Source organism: Stegostoma tigrinum, chromosome 19 (assembly GCF_030684315.1).
Source record: "Stegostoma tigrinum isolate sSteTig4 chromosome 19, sSteTig4.hap1, whole genome shotgun sequence".
In the NCBI taxonomy this organism is placed as follows: domain Eukaryota; kingdom Metazoa; phylum Chordata; class Chondrichthyes; order Orectolobiformes; family Stegostomatidae; genus Stegostoma; species Stegostoma tigrinum.
Genome location: NC_081372.1, coordinates 12,052,158 through 12,069,209, shown reverse-complemented (window position 1 = coordinate 12,069,209; position 17,052 = coordinate 12,052,158). Strand labels below are relative to the sequence as shown.

Sequence of the window (17,052 nt, the reverse complement as noted above, 5' to 3'; positions counted from 1 at the left end):
AACTGTGTCCCTGATGGAGGGTGTCAATATTAAAGGCTTAGATTAGGGTACTGTTCAAGCAGACTGCTTTGATCTCGATAGCGTCAAGCTTCTTGAGTGTTGCTGGAACGGCATCCATCCAGGCAAGTAGCGAATATTCCATTAAACTCCTGACTCCGTTTATCTCCAAGAACATTTGAGAAGTTCTGCATCATCCAAGATAAAGCAGGCCACTAGATTGGCACCCTATCCACCAGTTTTCTCATTCATTCACTCCACCGTGGGTGTAGTGGAAGCAGATTATGCCATCTGCATGATGCACTTCAATAAATTACCAATCTTTGGTTTTGGACAGCACTTTCCAAACCCACAACCTCTCCCACCTAGAAGGGCAATGGCGGCAGATATAAGTGTATGCTGCCACCTGTTGTAGGTTCTCCTTCAAGCCTCTCACTTCCTGACTTGCAGCTATACAGTCATCCTTTCATTGTTATTTGTGAGTAACCCATCAGACTGTGGGTATACCTACTACTTCCCCATTTGACTTCAGTTCAAGAAGCAAGCTTACTGTCCCTCTTGCTCAGGCAATAAGGATTGGCAATGAAATGCTAGCTTAGCTGGTGGTACCAAATCAGTGAGTGAAGCTGTTTTTTAAAGTAGCCAGTTTCTAGCCAACAGTTAACCCCTGGATGCTGGAAGTGGGGGATTTAGGGATGATAATGCCATTGATAGAGAGTGATTGTTTAAATTCTCGAGCATGGTCGTTGCCTGGCACTTCTGTAACAACACACATGTTACCTTCTACTTCTCAGTCAGTCAGTGTCCAGCTGTTGCCTCGCATGAACACTGATTGTTTCAGTATCTGAAGAGTTTTTCTGGGGCTCCTTGATATTACACGGTGTTAAATGTGTCTTGAAGTCAAGGGCAGTTACTCATCTTGCCTTACCTGTAGACTTCAGCTCCGTGTTTGGTCTTAGGCTGTAATAAGTTCAGGAGCTGAGGCTCCAGGGGAACTCAAGCTCAAATTCAGTGAGCAGGTTATCGCTGTGTATGAGTTACTTGATAGTACTGTCAATGGCATCTTGCTTCACTTTACTGGTGGCAAACATTTTAGGTTTTTGTGCACAGGGCACACCTGGGCAGTGTTCCCATTACGGAGTGGATACGAATGTTGTTGTACTGGTACAGCTCATCAAAGGGGCACGGCTGATTCTGGAGCACACATCTTGGGTGCTAATGTTGGCATGTTGTCAGGGCCCATTTGTTTTTGCAGTGTCTGGTGCCTTCAACTTTTCTCCTTGGATGTGAGATAAATCAAACTGGCTGAAGACTGGAATCTGTGATACTGGGGATTTCAGGAGGAAGCAAAGTTGAATCATCTACCTGGCACTTCTGGCTGAAGATGGTTGTAAATGGGTAAACATTGTTGTTTTTAATTTACTGAGCTCCTCCATCCTTGAGAACTACCATTCATGGATGTAACAGAACTCTAGAACATAAATATGACAAAGTCAGAAGTCACATGACACCAGGTTATAGTCCAACAGATTTATTTGAAATCACAAGTTCTTGAAGCGCTGCCGCTTCGTCAGGTGAAGTGGTTGACTTGTGTATTCGTGATCTGTAGTTCTTTTGGGATCATCTCTGCTGAAACTTGATGTCAGCATCAATACGTGAGATCTTGGAGTTCCTGTCCACTCTGAGCCAGCAGTTTGTGGTGTTGATGGTAGCCACGATGTGGAGCTGCCTGTGTTGGACTAAGGTGGATAAAGTCAGAAGTCACCAGATACCAGTTTCTCCACTCGGTACAGTGGAGATTAAAATCATGGACTTAGTTATGTAAAGACAGATGATCTTTGAAGGTGTGAGATAAACTTTTTAAGATAGAAGCTAATAATTAAGTTGCAAGGACCTGTTAGACTGTAGTGCTGTGAGCCATAGAAAAGCAATTTTCTATTCCACTGGGGCCACGGTAGTACAGTAGTAGTATTGTACTTGAGTGTGGAGCTGGGAAAATGATCCCATTTTTCCTTCCCCTGATCTTGTTCAGTGATTCCCATAGAGGTTACAAGGATGCATCGGTTGCTGGGGGGATTGCTCTTATTTGAAATGTTCTCTGCAGTTGTGTGCACCCTTTTGGCTGAAGGATGAAGAATTGCCTCTAGTGGGAGGTAGCAGGAAGCCTCTAATTCATTTAAAGTCAAATGTGTCCCCAAATATGCAAGAAGTTGAGCCCAAGGAAAATTATATGCCTAACTAACTTCAAGTCCACTTGTTGGGGATAATGAGACGCTGCTCTAGCCACTTGAGCACTCGTGTATCTGAAGTGTCTTGCGTATTTAAGCCTGCTGTAGATGGATCAAGTATTTGGTAACCCTTTAATGTAAAGTTCTTTCCAAGTTTGAAGTTAACTTTAATCACATCTCAATTCTACTTTGTGAGCAGAATCTAACTGTTGTTTTTCTTAACCTTAGGCATCTTCATTGCTCTGCTACTTCGTTTTGATGTGAGGTAAGCTGTGCAAGTGCTTGAATAAACAGAATGGAATATGGTCGAAATTCCCTTCCATTCAGAATGGAAGAGATCTGCCCTAATTTTAGTTAATGTTGGATTCAATTTGTTAATCTTCATAAAACTGAGCTACTCTGTCAGTTACCATACACATAAAGTAGTGAAGCAAGAAGGAAAGAGTTTAGGTTTAAAAGAAGTAGAAATTACCAAAAGTAGTAGTGTTTTCACTGCAACTGTAGAGAGAGAATGAGTGTTTAGGAGTTTGTGTGTATGTTTGTGGGCTAATCGACCTAGCCAACACATCCCTGGACACTATGGGGAAAGTCTTAACCTGCAAATCTTTTGACTTTAAGAGGAATCTCACGCAGACATGGGGAGAATGTATGAAGTTTGCACAGTCACCCAAGGCTGGAATCGAACCTGGGTCCCTACCACTGAGGCAGGAGTGCTCACCATTGTGCCACCATACATTTTTAAATGTGGCTTATTCTTTATTTTATGCTTACAGGCTGTCTACTAGTTTGCCAATGAGAATTTCGTACTAATTGTGTGTTGTGAGGTCAACATGCTGCTGAATACCCGCTGTATACCTTGCAGGATTTGCTAATCTTTTTGTTTTGTCGGTCCTCCACCCGGTCCTTCTGGCCCAGTTTGAAGAAGAACAGCCGAACATACTTCTATACCAGCTTCTTCGCTTATGTCTTTGGTCTTGGCCTTACCATTTATGTGATGCACACTTTCAAGCATGCTCAGGTGAGATGTGCTTAATGGCCTTTTGTTTTATACCTTTCGATTCTAGTTGCATAATCTCAGTTGTTTACAAATTTTTGAATCCTGTGTTGGTTGCTGTATTGTTAGCTTTGCTTTGACTTTTATACTCATCCTATGAAATATCACTAACACATCTTGTTACAGTGTGTCAGTGCTGATTTTATTTGAAATCTTGCTACTCGAGTTATCGGTCTTTCTCGGCTAATGTTATTAGATGGAGTGTAAAAGTTGCGAACAACTATAATAAACAATATTCCCATTTTGGATTCATGTTTCCACTTCATGGGTTTCATTTTTTTTTGTACACGGTTGTCAATCTGGATTCAAGATATAAAATTTGTTTTCCATGTTACTTTCTTGTTAGGTGTTCAAGTGAGCCTGTATCACAATTTTTGAAGTGCATTGATATTCTTAGCAGCATTTAGAACATTTACAAGGAAGTTACTGAGGCTGAAGGGTTTAGTTATAAGGAAAGGCTGGATAGACTGACATTTTTCCCCCTGGATTGTTGGAGGCTGAGGGGTAAACTTGTAGAGGTTTATAAAGTCATGAGGGACATAGACAAGATGAATAACAAGAGTGTTTTCCCGAGATTAGTGTAGTCTCAAACTAGGGAACATAGGTGAGAAGGGAAAGATTTAAAAGGGCCTGTTTCATTCAGATGGTGTGTGTGTGTGTGTGTGTGTGTGTGTGTGTATATGGAACAAGTTGCCACAAGAAGTGGTAGAAGTGAGGACAGTTGGAACGTTAAAAATTTGAGCTGGTATTTGAACGGGAAGGGTTGATATTGGCCAAACACAGGCAAATGGTACTAGTTCAGTTTAGGAAACCTGGTTAGCATGGATGAGTTGGGCTGAAGGGTCCGTTTCCGTGCTGTGTAACTGTAACTGTATCTGTATCTTGCATGCTGCCAGAAAGAATAGAAGACATGCATTTGCCAAGCCCTGTTTATCCGATGGACTAGTTTTTTGCATATGTCGATTCTTCCTTCCCTTGGATAGTTTTAATTATTTTGTTTTACCTGTTGGCAGTATGAAACCAGATGTGTTTACTTCCCATTGTTCAAATTTTCTGCAACCTTGTGCTATCTGGTAGAAAGCATGTGTACCTCCTAAGCAACCTCTGTCATGTTGGTCCTGTGAAAACAATCTCTCTCCACTTAAATCTTTGCTGTAATTCCATGAGTCATTTAGATAAATTATGGTGTCTGTTCATATTTTTGCTATTAATTTAGTGCCTTCATTAACTAACTCTATGTTGTCATTGCAAACTTCTTGCTGAAACTTGGATTCTTTGGCGACTCTTCTGAAAAATCAGTTGTAGGGTCTAAGTCTGACATCTTGGTTTTATCCTTTTACAAATTCTACAACCATACAGTACAGAAGAGGCCCTTTTAGCCTATACAGTTTGCACACACCGAATTACTCTAAATCTATACCAGATTCTGAGTGTTTCTGAAATTTTCTGACTTCTTTGTAATATCACTCTGTCCAATCTAAGAGAAGGCTAAAAAATAAACTTTAAAATCACTTCTGGGATACTTAGTTTTAAAAGATCTTTAAGGGCAAAACCTTGGGTATACAGTTTATTCCCACTTTAAGAACATTTTTGTTTTAGTTTTTTTGGCCTGAAAATTGGACCAAAACTGCAACATATTGTTGGGTTGGGGGTGACATTTAATTAATTAAATTGTTCTGGATATGAGTTTGCTCGCTGAGCTGGAAGGTTAGTTTTCAGACGTTTCGTCACCATTCTAGGTAACATCATCAGTGAGCCTCCGACGAAGCACTGGTGTTATGTCCCGCTTTCTATTTCTGTTTAGGTTTCCTTGGGTTGGTGATGTCATTTCCTGTTCTTTGCACAAAGTGACATTACCAACCCAAGGAAACCTAAACAGATAAATAGAAAGTGGGACATAACACCAGTGCTTCGTCGGAGGCTCACTGATGATGATATTACCTAGAATGGTGACGAAACGTCTGAAAACTAACCTTCCAGCTCAGCTAGCAAACTCACATCCAGAACCTCAACCTGAGCTACAAATCTTCTCAACTCGCTAATTAAATTGTGTGAGAGCAAGCAAGAAACTAACTGGGCTAATGAAATGACAAAACCATGATTATTTACAGATTAAGATGTCATTTTTAGTGTACTTAGTCATTTTAAACAAGTGGGTTTTCACTGTTTCAATATCCTGTTGAGCCATTTAAGTAGTAAAGATCTTCTATGTTTGTAAATGGGCAGCATGCCACAGAATGTTGACTGCTCAAGTTATTCTTTGGAAATTATGTATTTGTTGCATTTTTTTACAGATTGCTACTGTGTAGGCTAACAGTTATGCAACAATTTTATCTTTAAGTATGCTTGTTTAAATGCTATTTCATCTCTTGTCTTGTTAATAACACGATAGTAGTCTTCTAACACCTCTTCTGTATATATCCCAGACAGTTGGTGCACATTTTTTTGCACCTAATTTTTTGGTCATAAGAGTGATCTCTTTCCTACTATGGGAGAAGCAGTTTTTAATTTCAGTACCTGTTTGCTACCTAGAAATTGCTTAAGAATTTATCTAGTGAAAAATTGACTTTAAGCGTCTCTGTCCTAATAGAAAGTTTTTTTTTGTTTTGTTTGAGAAGCAGTATCACGTTGAGCCAAACTCCTTCAACTGCACGCAGGAAGCAATAGCGAGGGATAAAATCCCAAGTGTCAATAAATGTTGTGCAGTTTTGTTTTGCAAGACCTGCTTTCTAGGAAAATGAACTGCTGTCATCAAGAAATGTGACTGAATCTGAATTGGTTTAAAAATATTTGTGCGAACCCCACTCGTAATGCAACAAAGTAGACCTCACTAAAGAGCACTTTATTTTGTATGTGTTCCTGTTTGGTTTAAATAATTGACATAAAGGATATAATATTTTCTTTTTTGCTTTTACTTATCAGCCTGCTCTACTGTACCTGGTACCTGCCTGCATTGGATTCCCAGTCACTGTTGCTCTGGTTAAGGGAGAACTTACTGAAATGTTCAGGTAAGAACTTGCATTGTACTGTAGTAGCTAAGTAATGCAGTATTCACAGATTGGTGTCTGGTGTGCACTAAATGTCCACATTTCATTTCTGCGCTTTCCTGCATTCTCTTGAGCAAAACTAGTTGGTTTTGATTTCTGTGTGACACAACATTTTGATATTGTATGCACACAAGGCACGATTGTGTTATGTACAAATGGAAAACTTACTTCTGTTTTACTAAAACTGTAGCATATTTCACTTTCATTTGTGGACGATACCCAGAATTTTATCACAGATGTAAAGAATATTAAGAGTTTCAAAGCAGTGTAGCTGCAGATTTTGATGCATATTTGAATTTCGCACTCCCTGTCGAAATTTACTTAAATACCCTTACTACTTAATGCTTCTGAGTGACTATCCTGTCTGTCAATGCAAATAATTTACAAACTGTCATGGTAGAATCATGACAAAATGGATTTTACTTAAATCACTTCATTTATGGAGCTTTTGCAAAAGCATTATCCTGTAATGAGGGGATTGATCAGTTCAGTTAGCTAAATGACTAGAGCTTGGTGCCAAATAAAGTCAACAACACGGATTCTATCCCCACACCAGCTGTGATAGTTCATGGAGTACTGACTCTTCGTCTTAACTCATGCTTGTGGAGTGATTACCTCAAATGATACAGAACTAATTGTCCCTCTCTAATGAAGAGATTTGGCAACAATCCTTTGTGAACTATGGCTCTGTACAGAATATCCTCTGAGCCAATCTTGTACCATAAAGCAGATACTTCTGATACATTCATAGACATATATATCACAGAAGGAGGCCTTTGGGTCCATTATGTTGTTAAACCAAAAATTGGACCAGGTGGTTTCTTTTGGCAGATCTGAAGCCAAATGTATGATATCTTTGCCTCTGTTTGGGGCAGTCTGCATTGTTTAATAGAGCATATCTCCATGCATCAAACATTGGAACAAAGTTGTGCAATACTAAACTTGATAAGTAATACTTCTTCAGCAATCCAGTGAACCATATGCAGTTGCTGAGGTGTTACCTAAACAAACTAGGGTTGCTGCTTCATATTCAAATTTTAGGTTTTTAACATGACAGGAATGACCTTAGACCCTCCTGAAGTTTTGAGGTTTGGGTTGGAGACATCCAGGGATTCCACTATCAATCCTATTTCACTTAAAATTGCTTGAGGTGTAGTGTGCTGGATGAAGATTGAGTCAGGCCTAACTGGGATCTCCTCTTCAGTCAAATGGCCAACCAATGAATGCTGAACCTGTTCCAGATGACTTAAAGGACAGTTCAAGGGGGAAATGCAGCACTTTAGCTCCTTGTCATTGACAAGTGCCAATATTCATAATTGAGTAGAAAGGACGATAAGTGGCACTGGTAAGTAATTGTCACTCCTGTACTTCTAAAACATAACTAGTGGAATATTGGTATTGTTGCAGCTTCTTTATTTAATTGTTTCATTCCAGGCCTTGGCATTTGAGAAGTTGACCAAAGGGTACTCGCATGCAACTTAATCTCTGGATCAAGAGTATCTATTTTGGTCTGTTTATTAAAATTATTTGGGTGGGCTGTATTTGAGGGAGGCAAAGGAGCATTATAAAGTGCAGCATTGATTAAGGGCATCAGCCTCCATGTCCTACCTGGAGGCATTCATTCATTAAACTGAGGCTGTCCCAATGTAGAATATTGGGTTTTCTTTCAATTTTTGAACAACGAGCAGGATAACTGTGTTGTGTTGGTTGGTGAAGTTACTGAGGAGATGTTGACCCTCTTTGACAAATCTAACTGTGATAATGTGGTGAACAATCTGGCAATGGAGAGGGTGGGATATATTGCTACTTACGTTAAATACACTGAATTTGTTCTGCTCTGCTTAGATATGCTACTGTTTCTAGGCAAAATCACACTAAAAGCATGCTGAATTGCTGTATTTTTTGTCCATCTAATGCCATCCATTTAGCTCTGCCATGATTTACTTCCCTGCCAATAAAAAAAGCAGCAAGGTGGTGTGCATATAAAACGTTTAATGATCACCAATGAGTTTTCTGCACACCTGGCACATGAAACAGGCTACATTTGTAAAATGCTAAATTCCCAAGATTAAAATGGTTCAACTTCAGCCTGCGTGTGTGAGATCAGACAAAGCAGAGGAGTACTTTCTTCTCAAATTGCTTGCTGTATGTCTTTCTCAACTTTTAATGGTTTTAAAAATATGGGCTGCTTATACTGAAATATCATCAAATTTGTTGCCTTGCAGAGCTCACCACAGACTCTGTGTGCCCAGCCGATAGTGTTTTTCTGCAGTAATGCTTTTTCTGAGATTAGACTCCTGACTAGCTCTCAAGCCAGTGTGAAGTTGTAAGAAGCAGAATCAGTGGCAGGTCTCCGTGTGGCAACGTGTTTAATGCTTCAATCCAGGTACCAGATTTTTGTGCATTTTTTTGTTTTTAAAAACAAACAGATGGAAAACATTTAGAATAGAAAATACTTTTTTTTTGTCTTTGCCATAGACTTTCCTTCCTTCCACGTTCCTGTTGCTCCTGTAACTTTTTGATTCCCTATTGATTTAAAAATGTCTCGCACTCAACTGCCTGAATATATTTAATGACATGTCTGTCTGAAGAAGAGAATTCCATGGAGTAATGACTCTCGGAAGAAAATCCTCGTCCTCAACTATGATTGAGACAAGCCTTTATTTTAAAACTCTGCCCTTCATCTTATATTACCCAGGAGAGAGAACATCCTGTCAAAGTCCACCCTCTCAAGCCCCTTCAGAATCTGGTGTTCCAATATGGTCACGTCTCATTCTTCAAAACTTAAACACAGGGTCACCCTGCTCAGCCTTCTTCCTTTCTTGGGGAAGATGACCACATCTGCACACTGTACTCCAAGTGCAGTCCCACCAATACCTTTTATGTTTGTAGCAAGATGCCCCTACTTAGATCCCTCTGCAATAAAGACCAAGATTCCATTTGTCTTCCTGAGTATTTGCTGTACCTGCATGCTGACTCATTTCAAGTTAACCTTGTTCTATTGAGAATTTAAAATCTGGTGGCCGCTCGCACCAAAATGAAGAATTCTAACCTTGAGTCTTGTAACTTGTCGGGGCACTGTGTGTTTTCTCCACTATGTCCAGAATTAGCACATGTTTCGGTGGTGAGAGTTGCCTCTGCAATTTACATAGGAGTAGGAGTAGACTACTTACGTAAGTACATGAGAACTAGGAGCAGGAGTAGGGCATCTGGCCCCTTGAGCCTGCCCCACCATTTAATAAGATCATGGATGATCTTTTTGAGACTCAGCTCCACTTATCCACCTGCTCACCATAACCCTTAATTCCTTTACTGTTCAAAAATTTATCTAGCCTTGCCTTAAACACATTCAGCGAGGTAGCTTCAACCGTTTCACTGGGCAGGGAATTCCACAGATTCACAACCTTTTGGGTGGAGAAGTTCCTCCTGATCTCAGACCTACATCTGCTTCCCTTTATTTTGAGGCTATGACCCCTAGTCCTAGTTTCACCTGCTAGCAGAAACAACTTCATTGCCTCCACCTTATCTACTCCCTTCATAATCTTATGTTTCTATAAGATCTTCCCTCATTCTTCTGAATTCCAATGAGTATAATCTCAGTTTCTCCTCATAATCCAACCCTCTCAACTCTGGAATCAACCAAGTGAATCTCCTCTTCACCACCCCCCCAGTGCTAGTATATCCCTTCTCAAGTAATTTCTCAAGTCTGCTCCACCTTCCACCTGATTATCCATCTCAGTGCAGTTATCTTGTGCTCATTCTATATTCCTTGAATATTCTGTGCCATGGCCATGTTAGTAGGGTGATGAAAATGGCATATTGGGTTTTTGCTTTTATCAATCAAGGCATAGGTTACAAAAGCAGGGAAGTCGTGTTTAAATGATGTTATCGGTAATTCCAAAACCCAGTCTCTGACTTGGATATATTCAACAACCTGAGCTGTATTATATAAAGAATTCCAAAGACTCCCCACCACCTGAGTGAAGAGGTTTCTCTTCATCTTGGCCTTTTAAATGCTTTGCCCTTATTCAGAAACTGTTCTCCTAGCTCTAGAATCTACAGCAAGGGGAAAGATCTTTTCTGTATCCATTATGTCTGTCCCTTTTAAGTATTTAAGTGGCTGAGATCATCTCTCATTCTTCGAAACAAAGAATAGAGAATCATAGAACTGTTACGGAACGGAAGAAAGCCATTCGGCCCACTGTTTCTGCACTGGTTCTGTTACCTCGTGCCAATCTCCTGTCTTTTCCTGCTATCCCTGCACACCATTTCTATCATGTCATCATCAGGTGCCCTCCAAATGCAGGCTCAGCATCCTCAAGAGCACCTAGTAGGGCAGTCCTACCACACCACAAATCAGCCTGGTAAATCCCCACTGCACTCTTTTTCCAAAAAGTATATCATTCCTTAGAAAAGTGGACCAGAACTGCATATGGTACTCCAGTTGGTCTCCAGTATTTTATTTGATTGAAGCAAGATTTCTTTGCTCCTTTATCTTAACAGGATTCAAGTACAGGCTAACATTCAGTTTACCTTCTAAATTGCTTGCTGAACCTGCACGCTTTCAGAACAAGGACAACTGGAACCCTTTAGATTTAAGCACTTTCCAATCTCTCACCATTTAAGAAAGACTTTGTAACTTTGTCTCTCCTACCAAAGTCAATTACCTCGCACTTATCCACCTTCACTTCCGTCTATCGTGCTCTTTGCCCACTTGACTTTGAAGTCTTTGCATCTTCCTCATTCTGATTGTCATCAAGTTCTGTATCAGCTACAAACTTGGAACTATTACAACTGGCCCCTACGTCCAAATCACTGATACACTGGGGCCCAAGCACTGATCTTTGCAGTACCCAACTGGTCACAACCTTTGAAAATGACCCATATATATCTAATCTTATTTTCCACCTATTAATCAATGCACGGGTCAGTTAGCGCAGTTGGCTGGATGGCTGGTTTGCCATGCACTGATGCCAACAGCACGGGCACAATTCCCACGCTGGCTGAGGTCACCATGAAGGTCCCACCTTCTCAACTTCATCCTGTACCTAAGATATGGTGACCCTCTGGTTAAACTCTCCACCCGTCATCTCTAACGAGAGAACAGCCTCTGGTCCTCTGGGACTATGGCAATTTATCATTATTAAGTAACCATCATTGTACACTAGTATAATACCTCCAATCCATATGCTTTGGTTTTGTTTTCTAACCTCCTGTGGGGGACTGTATCAAAAGCCTTCTGCAAATTCGAATATACCAAATCCATTGGTTCTGCCTTATTGACTCTACTAGTAACTCCTCAAAAAGAAAGCTCAGGTTTGGCGAACATAATTTACCCTTCATAAATGCATGTCGACACTCTGCAATTAGGCAATTAATTTCTAAATATCTAGCAGACATGTCTTTTATAGTAGAGGTCAGTAAGTCCGAAGATCTCTCAGTTTGCAGCCTTGTTGATTTCTCCAATGTTACTTGTTAATAATAATTTCTTTTTGGTTCTCCACCCTCACTAGACTCTTAGTTATTTCAAAGAGACTTTTGAATCTTCCTCTGTCAGATGCCAAGTACTTTAGTTTCTCTGCCACTTCTATGTTTCCTATTACAAATGGTCCTATTTCTGCTTTTAATGTGCCCATATTTGTCTTTGCTAATTTGTTCCTCCTATGTGCCTATGGAAGCTTCTACAATCTTTCTTGTCTTGCTGTTTTACATTCAAGTCCTACACTTTTATCAGGTTTTTGGCCTTCCTTTGCTGAGCTCAAATTTTTCAATCTTCAAGCAACTTCCTTTTTTTGACAGAATTACATAAGCTTCTTTGAATAATCTTTAACTTTGTTTGTTAACCATGGCGCATGCACTTTTCCTGTTGGGTATTTTTACCTTAAAATAATGTATATTTTTGAAAACCAAGCATTAATTCTTTTAGAAAAAAGCCAGCCAAACCTTAATGTATTTTTACCATCCATTACAGCTAGCATCCTCCTCATGCCTTCATAACTGCCCTTGTTTAGATTTAAGATAGAGCGTCAGATTGACACACATCGTTTTGATGGAAAGTTCTGTCATACTATGGTCACCATTCCCTCAATGATCATTTGCAACAAGATTATTAATTAGCATTGTCATTGCATAATACTGTTTGTAAAATAGCCTGTGCCTCGTTTTGGTTCTGAAACATTTGGTCCTGAAAGCTGTCACAGCCACATTCCAGGAAAGGCATTGGTCCTCCTTAGACTTGCCCATTTTGTCAATTCCAGTCACCTATGATTACTACAGTCCCTTTGCTACGTGTACCTCTGATATTCTGATCTACACAGTAACCTACTGTTAGGCCTATAAATTAATGTTTGCTGCTCCTTGTTATTTCTTAACTCTAGTGAAGCTGATTCTATAATCCTCCTGATCTGATCAGAGATCCTCTGTCACTAATACACTGATTCTGTCTCTAATTATCACTAGTATCCCATCTCCTTTTCCTTTTATGTCAATGTCCCCTGAATGTCAGGTATTCTTTCATTGTCCATTCCTTGTCTTGGTCACCATATATCCGTTATGACAATTAAATCCTACCCTTTTACTTCTTGTACTATCATAGATAGATATCTATCATAGAACCCCTACAGTGTGGAAACCTGCCCTTCGGCTTGACAAGCCCACACCAACCCTCAGACCATGTCACCCAGATCCATTTCCCCCCTCCCTATATCCCACCTAATCTACCCATCCTTGAACTCTGTGGGAAATTTAGCATGGCCAATCCACCTAACTTGCACATCTTTGGACTGTGGGAGGAAACCAGAGCACCCAGAGGAAACTCTCTCAGGCACAGGAGAATGTGCAAATTCCACACGGACAGTCACCTGAGTGTGGTATCAACTTGGGTCCCTGGCACTGTGAAGCAGCAGTGCACCCCACTGAGCCACTGTTGCGTCCTGTCGTTCACCTATCTTGGTGGAATTCTTTGTACTTGCTGATGAAGTGCTTTTAATTCTGCTTTTTTAGTGCTTGCTATCATTTGACCCAGATTAATTCCAGGTTTTGATTTTAAAACTTTTTCATTTCCCATAACCAGCATTTTTTTCAATATTATCTGAATTCCCTTTTTGAGATCCCACCCCGATAACCTATTTTAACCCTTCAACAAAAGTACTAGCTAGTCTGCCCACAAAGATATTAGTCCCAGTCGTACAAACATACAACACAGAAGAAGCCCTTTGGCCCATCAAGTCTGTACCACCAAAATTATGCTAAATCTACACTAGTCCCACTTTCTAGTACTAGACCCATAGTCCTGAATGTTGGACATTCCTGCAACGGTGTGATCCACCCTCTTTCTACAGATCCCAGTATCCTAGCAATTTAAAGTGGTCTCCTGAACCATTTTAGCAACCATATGTTCATTTGCTCAATCTCCTGAGTTTCTATGCATGCGAGAACATCATATGGGAGCAATTCTGACATTACTGCCTCAGAGATCCTCCTTTTCAATCTTTTGCCAAGGTCCCATAATTCCACTTTCTCAACCTTGTTCCTCCTTTCTACCAATGTCAGTTTGCCAGTGTGGGCCAAGACTTCTGGATTTTTCCTCCTCCCACTTTCTTTCCCCACACCCCCCCCCCCCCCAAAAAAAAATTCCTGCAGTTGGTCTATGGCATTGCCTCCCTGGTGCCAGGGTTGAATGTTCCACCTTTCCTTACTCTGGAATTACTGTCTCCCCTCCCCACCCTGAGACTTGTACAGCTGACCCACTTGTTATAGTGCAAGCTTCCCCTTGCTACATGTCTCTGAACTTGGGGCCATGGTGGCCATCAAAGTGGAAAACTGGCTCGTGAGTGTAATGGGATTGCTGCACTCTGCTGAACTGGCCTGGACTTTCTAGACTGGCTAATGGTCATCCGCTCCCTCTCTGCCTGCCTGACCTTAATCAGCTTACAGCAGTTTGTCCACAGGAAGTGTGGTCATTTAGATGCCAAACAAAAATTTCAGCAATCTGGGTGCCAGGATCCTCATGGTCATATTGCTGGCACATACAGTAACGGCTTTGTGTGAATGAAAATCACTTTTGTGAGCTACTTGTTCCCTTTTGAAGTTTATATTCCAGTGAGTCGGTACCACAAAAATAAAGTAATATGATTTAAAGGACATTTGGTACTTAGAGGAGAAGATCATTCTCTGGGTGAATCTGTAAGAGTTAATAGCCTATTGAGCCAGTCTAACATAATGTGAAAGGCCACAGCAGCAAAGAATTCCTTAGATTGTTGATCATTAGTACTCAGTAGGCCAGCTGCATGGAGAAATTTGTACTCTTGTGTTCCCAGGGAATCGAGGCGCTCTAACGCCAAATGAGCACCTGCTTTTTGCTTTGATGTTTAATTAATCCACAGACACAGTCACACACTGAAGGCAACCATATTCTGATCCTGTAGTGAATACCTGGAATTCAATATACAGCTGTTTGCAGATGTAAAACAAGAAGGCACTTTTGTTTTGGTTCTCAAACTGCATTGCAACAGCTGAGCAAAATATTTTTTCTGCTTTGGAAGAGAGAAATTGAAATCACAGTCAGGGTTTATAAGTCAGCAGGAGTCTGCATCACTGACCCAGAAACTCTGTAGTCATGGTTTAAAAGTGAGAACCAAGTAGTTTGCTTGCATTTGGTTCTGAGTTTTAACTTGGATTGATTGGTGATTTTAGCTATCTTGAGGAATCACCTTTTCCATTATACGCCTTCGTTCACATATGGTTCCTCTACATTACTTTTGGATCCTGATTATTTTGAGAAATTTGTTGGTAACACCCATATTTCAAACTCGGCATGACTTGCCAACTTGGCCAGCCTGTCGGAACAGGTGGTGGACTGCGTAACTTTTGAATAACTGTATCTTGTCTAATTTGATATCTGGGGTTTGCTTTAATTCCTCAAATGTGAGAACATTATTTGGTTCAACTATTTTAATTTATTTTCTAAAAACTGGCTTGTTTGTATCTTCTCTTTGCCAGTCACAACCAGCCAATGCTGAATTTTTATCATGTCCTTCTACCCTACGTGGAACTATATTCTGAGTGTTTATTATTCTTTGTTTATTTTCTCTCTCAATCTGTTGTTCATAATTTTGAACCTCTGTAACACTGTTAAACTGTCGGTTATTATCAACTATTCCCTTTGTCGATACCCCTTGACAACTTGTGTGGCTCAGAATTTTTCTCTCCCATCTCCTTTCAAGGCTTTTTTTTTGAGAGTCAGACCTTGAACCAAGACTCTGTAAGGTCAGTTTTACAGTCATATAAGACCTTTGGCGATATTTCAAGATTCATGAAGTTTTCTGATGCCCTGGCCAGCTTTAATCCCTCAACCAACATCACCATAATAGTTTAACTGGTTATTTATCACTTCTGTTTTGAGACTGGACTGTCTCCACGTTGATATCTCTTTCCCATAAATGTAGCTACTTATCAAAAATAATTCGGGCTATTAAATACATTGGAATGTGTTGAGATTTTGAGTAATAAGCCAATGTAATTTTTTTCTTTTGTTGGATGGGAGTGTTTTGATATGGTATCCTCAACTTTTGTTTTAAAATTGGCGTAATCTAATTTATTTGCATGTCTTTCTGGAGTTTCCTTCCTAGAATGGGACATGGCAAGAATTTCTACATTTCTTGCGGTTCAATAATAGGGATTAATTTTAATTTGCTGATTTCTTAATAAATTGAATACCAGAGTCTAAGTATTTGACTATCAAATGGTTAAACTCACCTTGCTCCTTTGAAATATTAAGTCATGCATTCCAGATGATTTTTGGGCAACTACATTGTCTAATTTCAGCTGAGACATAAATTGAGATGCTAAAATTAACTCTAACGTGGGAAAAAAAGGAGCCAGTGTTCCCAATTGTAGTTATTATCCATTGACCGTCATAACCACTTTGTAACTTGGCTTCGTATAAAGACGGACCTGTGAAAGCAGGCTACAACAATATTCAGTATCTACAGGAAAAGGCAAAAGAGAAATGCCAAAATCTGCCTCTACGTTTAAAAGTAAAAGTTTATTTTCACATTTGGGCCAATCTGCAAAGTGTAACGGTACTCGGCTTTGTAAATGGGGCATCAAACGTTTAACCAGTCATGCTAAATCTTTACAAATCCCTGGTTAGAACTCAGCTGGAGTATTATTTATAACATTGGGTGCCACACTTTCGGAAGCATGTTAAGGCTTTCGGGATGGTGGAAAAGCTGGTTCACTGGGATGTCGTTGTGGCTGATTTGATTTGGGTGGAAACTTTTCAAAAGTTGCGATTGTTGACCTTAGCACAAAGAAACCAAGGGTTTTAATCAAGCAATTAAGGTGAAACTGTTCCCTTTGAGCAGAAGGTCTGTTGCCAGAGATCAGAGATTTACTGTAGTTGGCAAAAGAACTAAGAGGAATTGAAGTGTTTTTATTTGTGTTAAATTCTGAAATATGGCACCGGAGGGTGGTAGGAGCTGATTTCTACATGATAGATGCTATATAAATGTAGTCTTGAATCAGTTCTTCTCTGCCACCACACTACTTCAGACAAACCTTTTTGTCTCTCAAATCAGGTTGTGGCATTGCACAGCAAATCATTTAGTATATGTATGTGAACCTTTTGTCACTGCACTGATCCTGTTTTGCTTTGTAATGCTGTGGGAGGTAAGTTATTTTAAAGCAGAAATGTTTATACTGACCTGAATAGGTTCAGAGGACA

General features: G+C 40.0%; 1 protein-coding gene across 2 annotated transcripts in view; it reads left to right on the top strand.

Moving 5' to 3' along the window:
- Nucleotides 1–17,052, top strand: part of hm13 (histocompatibility (minor) 13) — a 72,176-nt gene that overhangs the window by 36,063 nt on the left and 19,061 nt on the right. For both annotated transcript variants that reach the window (XM_048549780.2, XM_048549778.2), the window contains exons 9-11: nucleotides 2,454–2,490; nucleotides 3,141–3,243; nucleotides 6,202–6,287. In XM_048549780.2, the coding sequence (XP_048405737.1) occupies nucleotides 2,454–2,490; nucleotides 3,141–3,243; nucleotides 6,202–6,287 (226 nt within the window). The remainder of the gene's footprint in view (nucleotides 1–2,453; nucleotides 2,491–3,140; nucleotides 3,244–6,201; nucleotides 6,288–17,052) is intronic.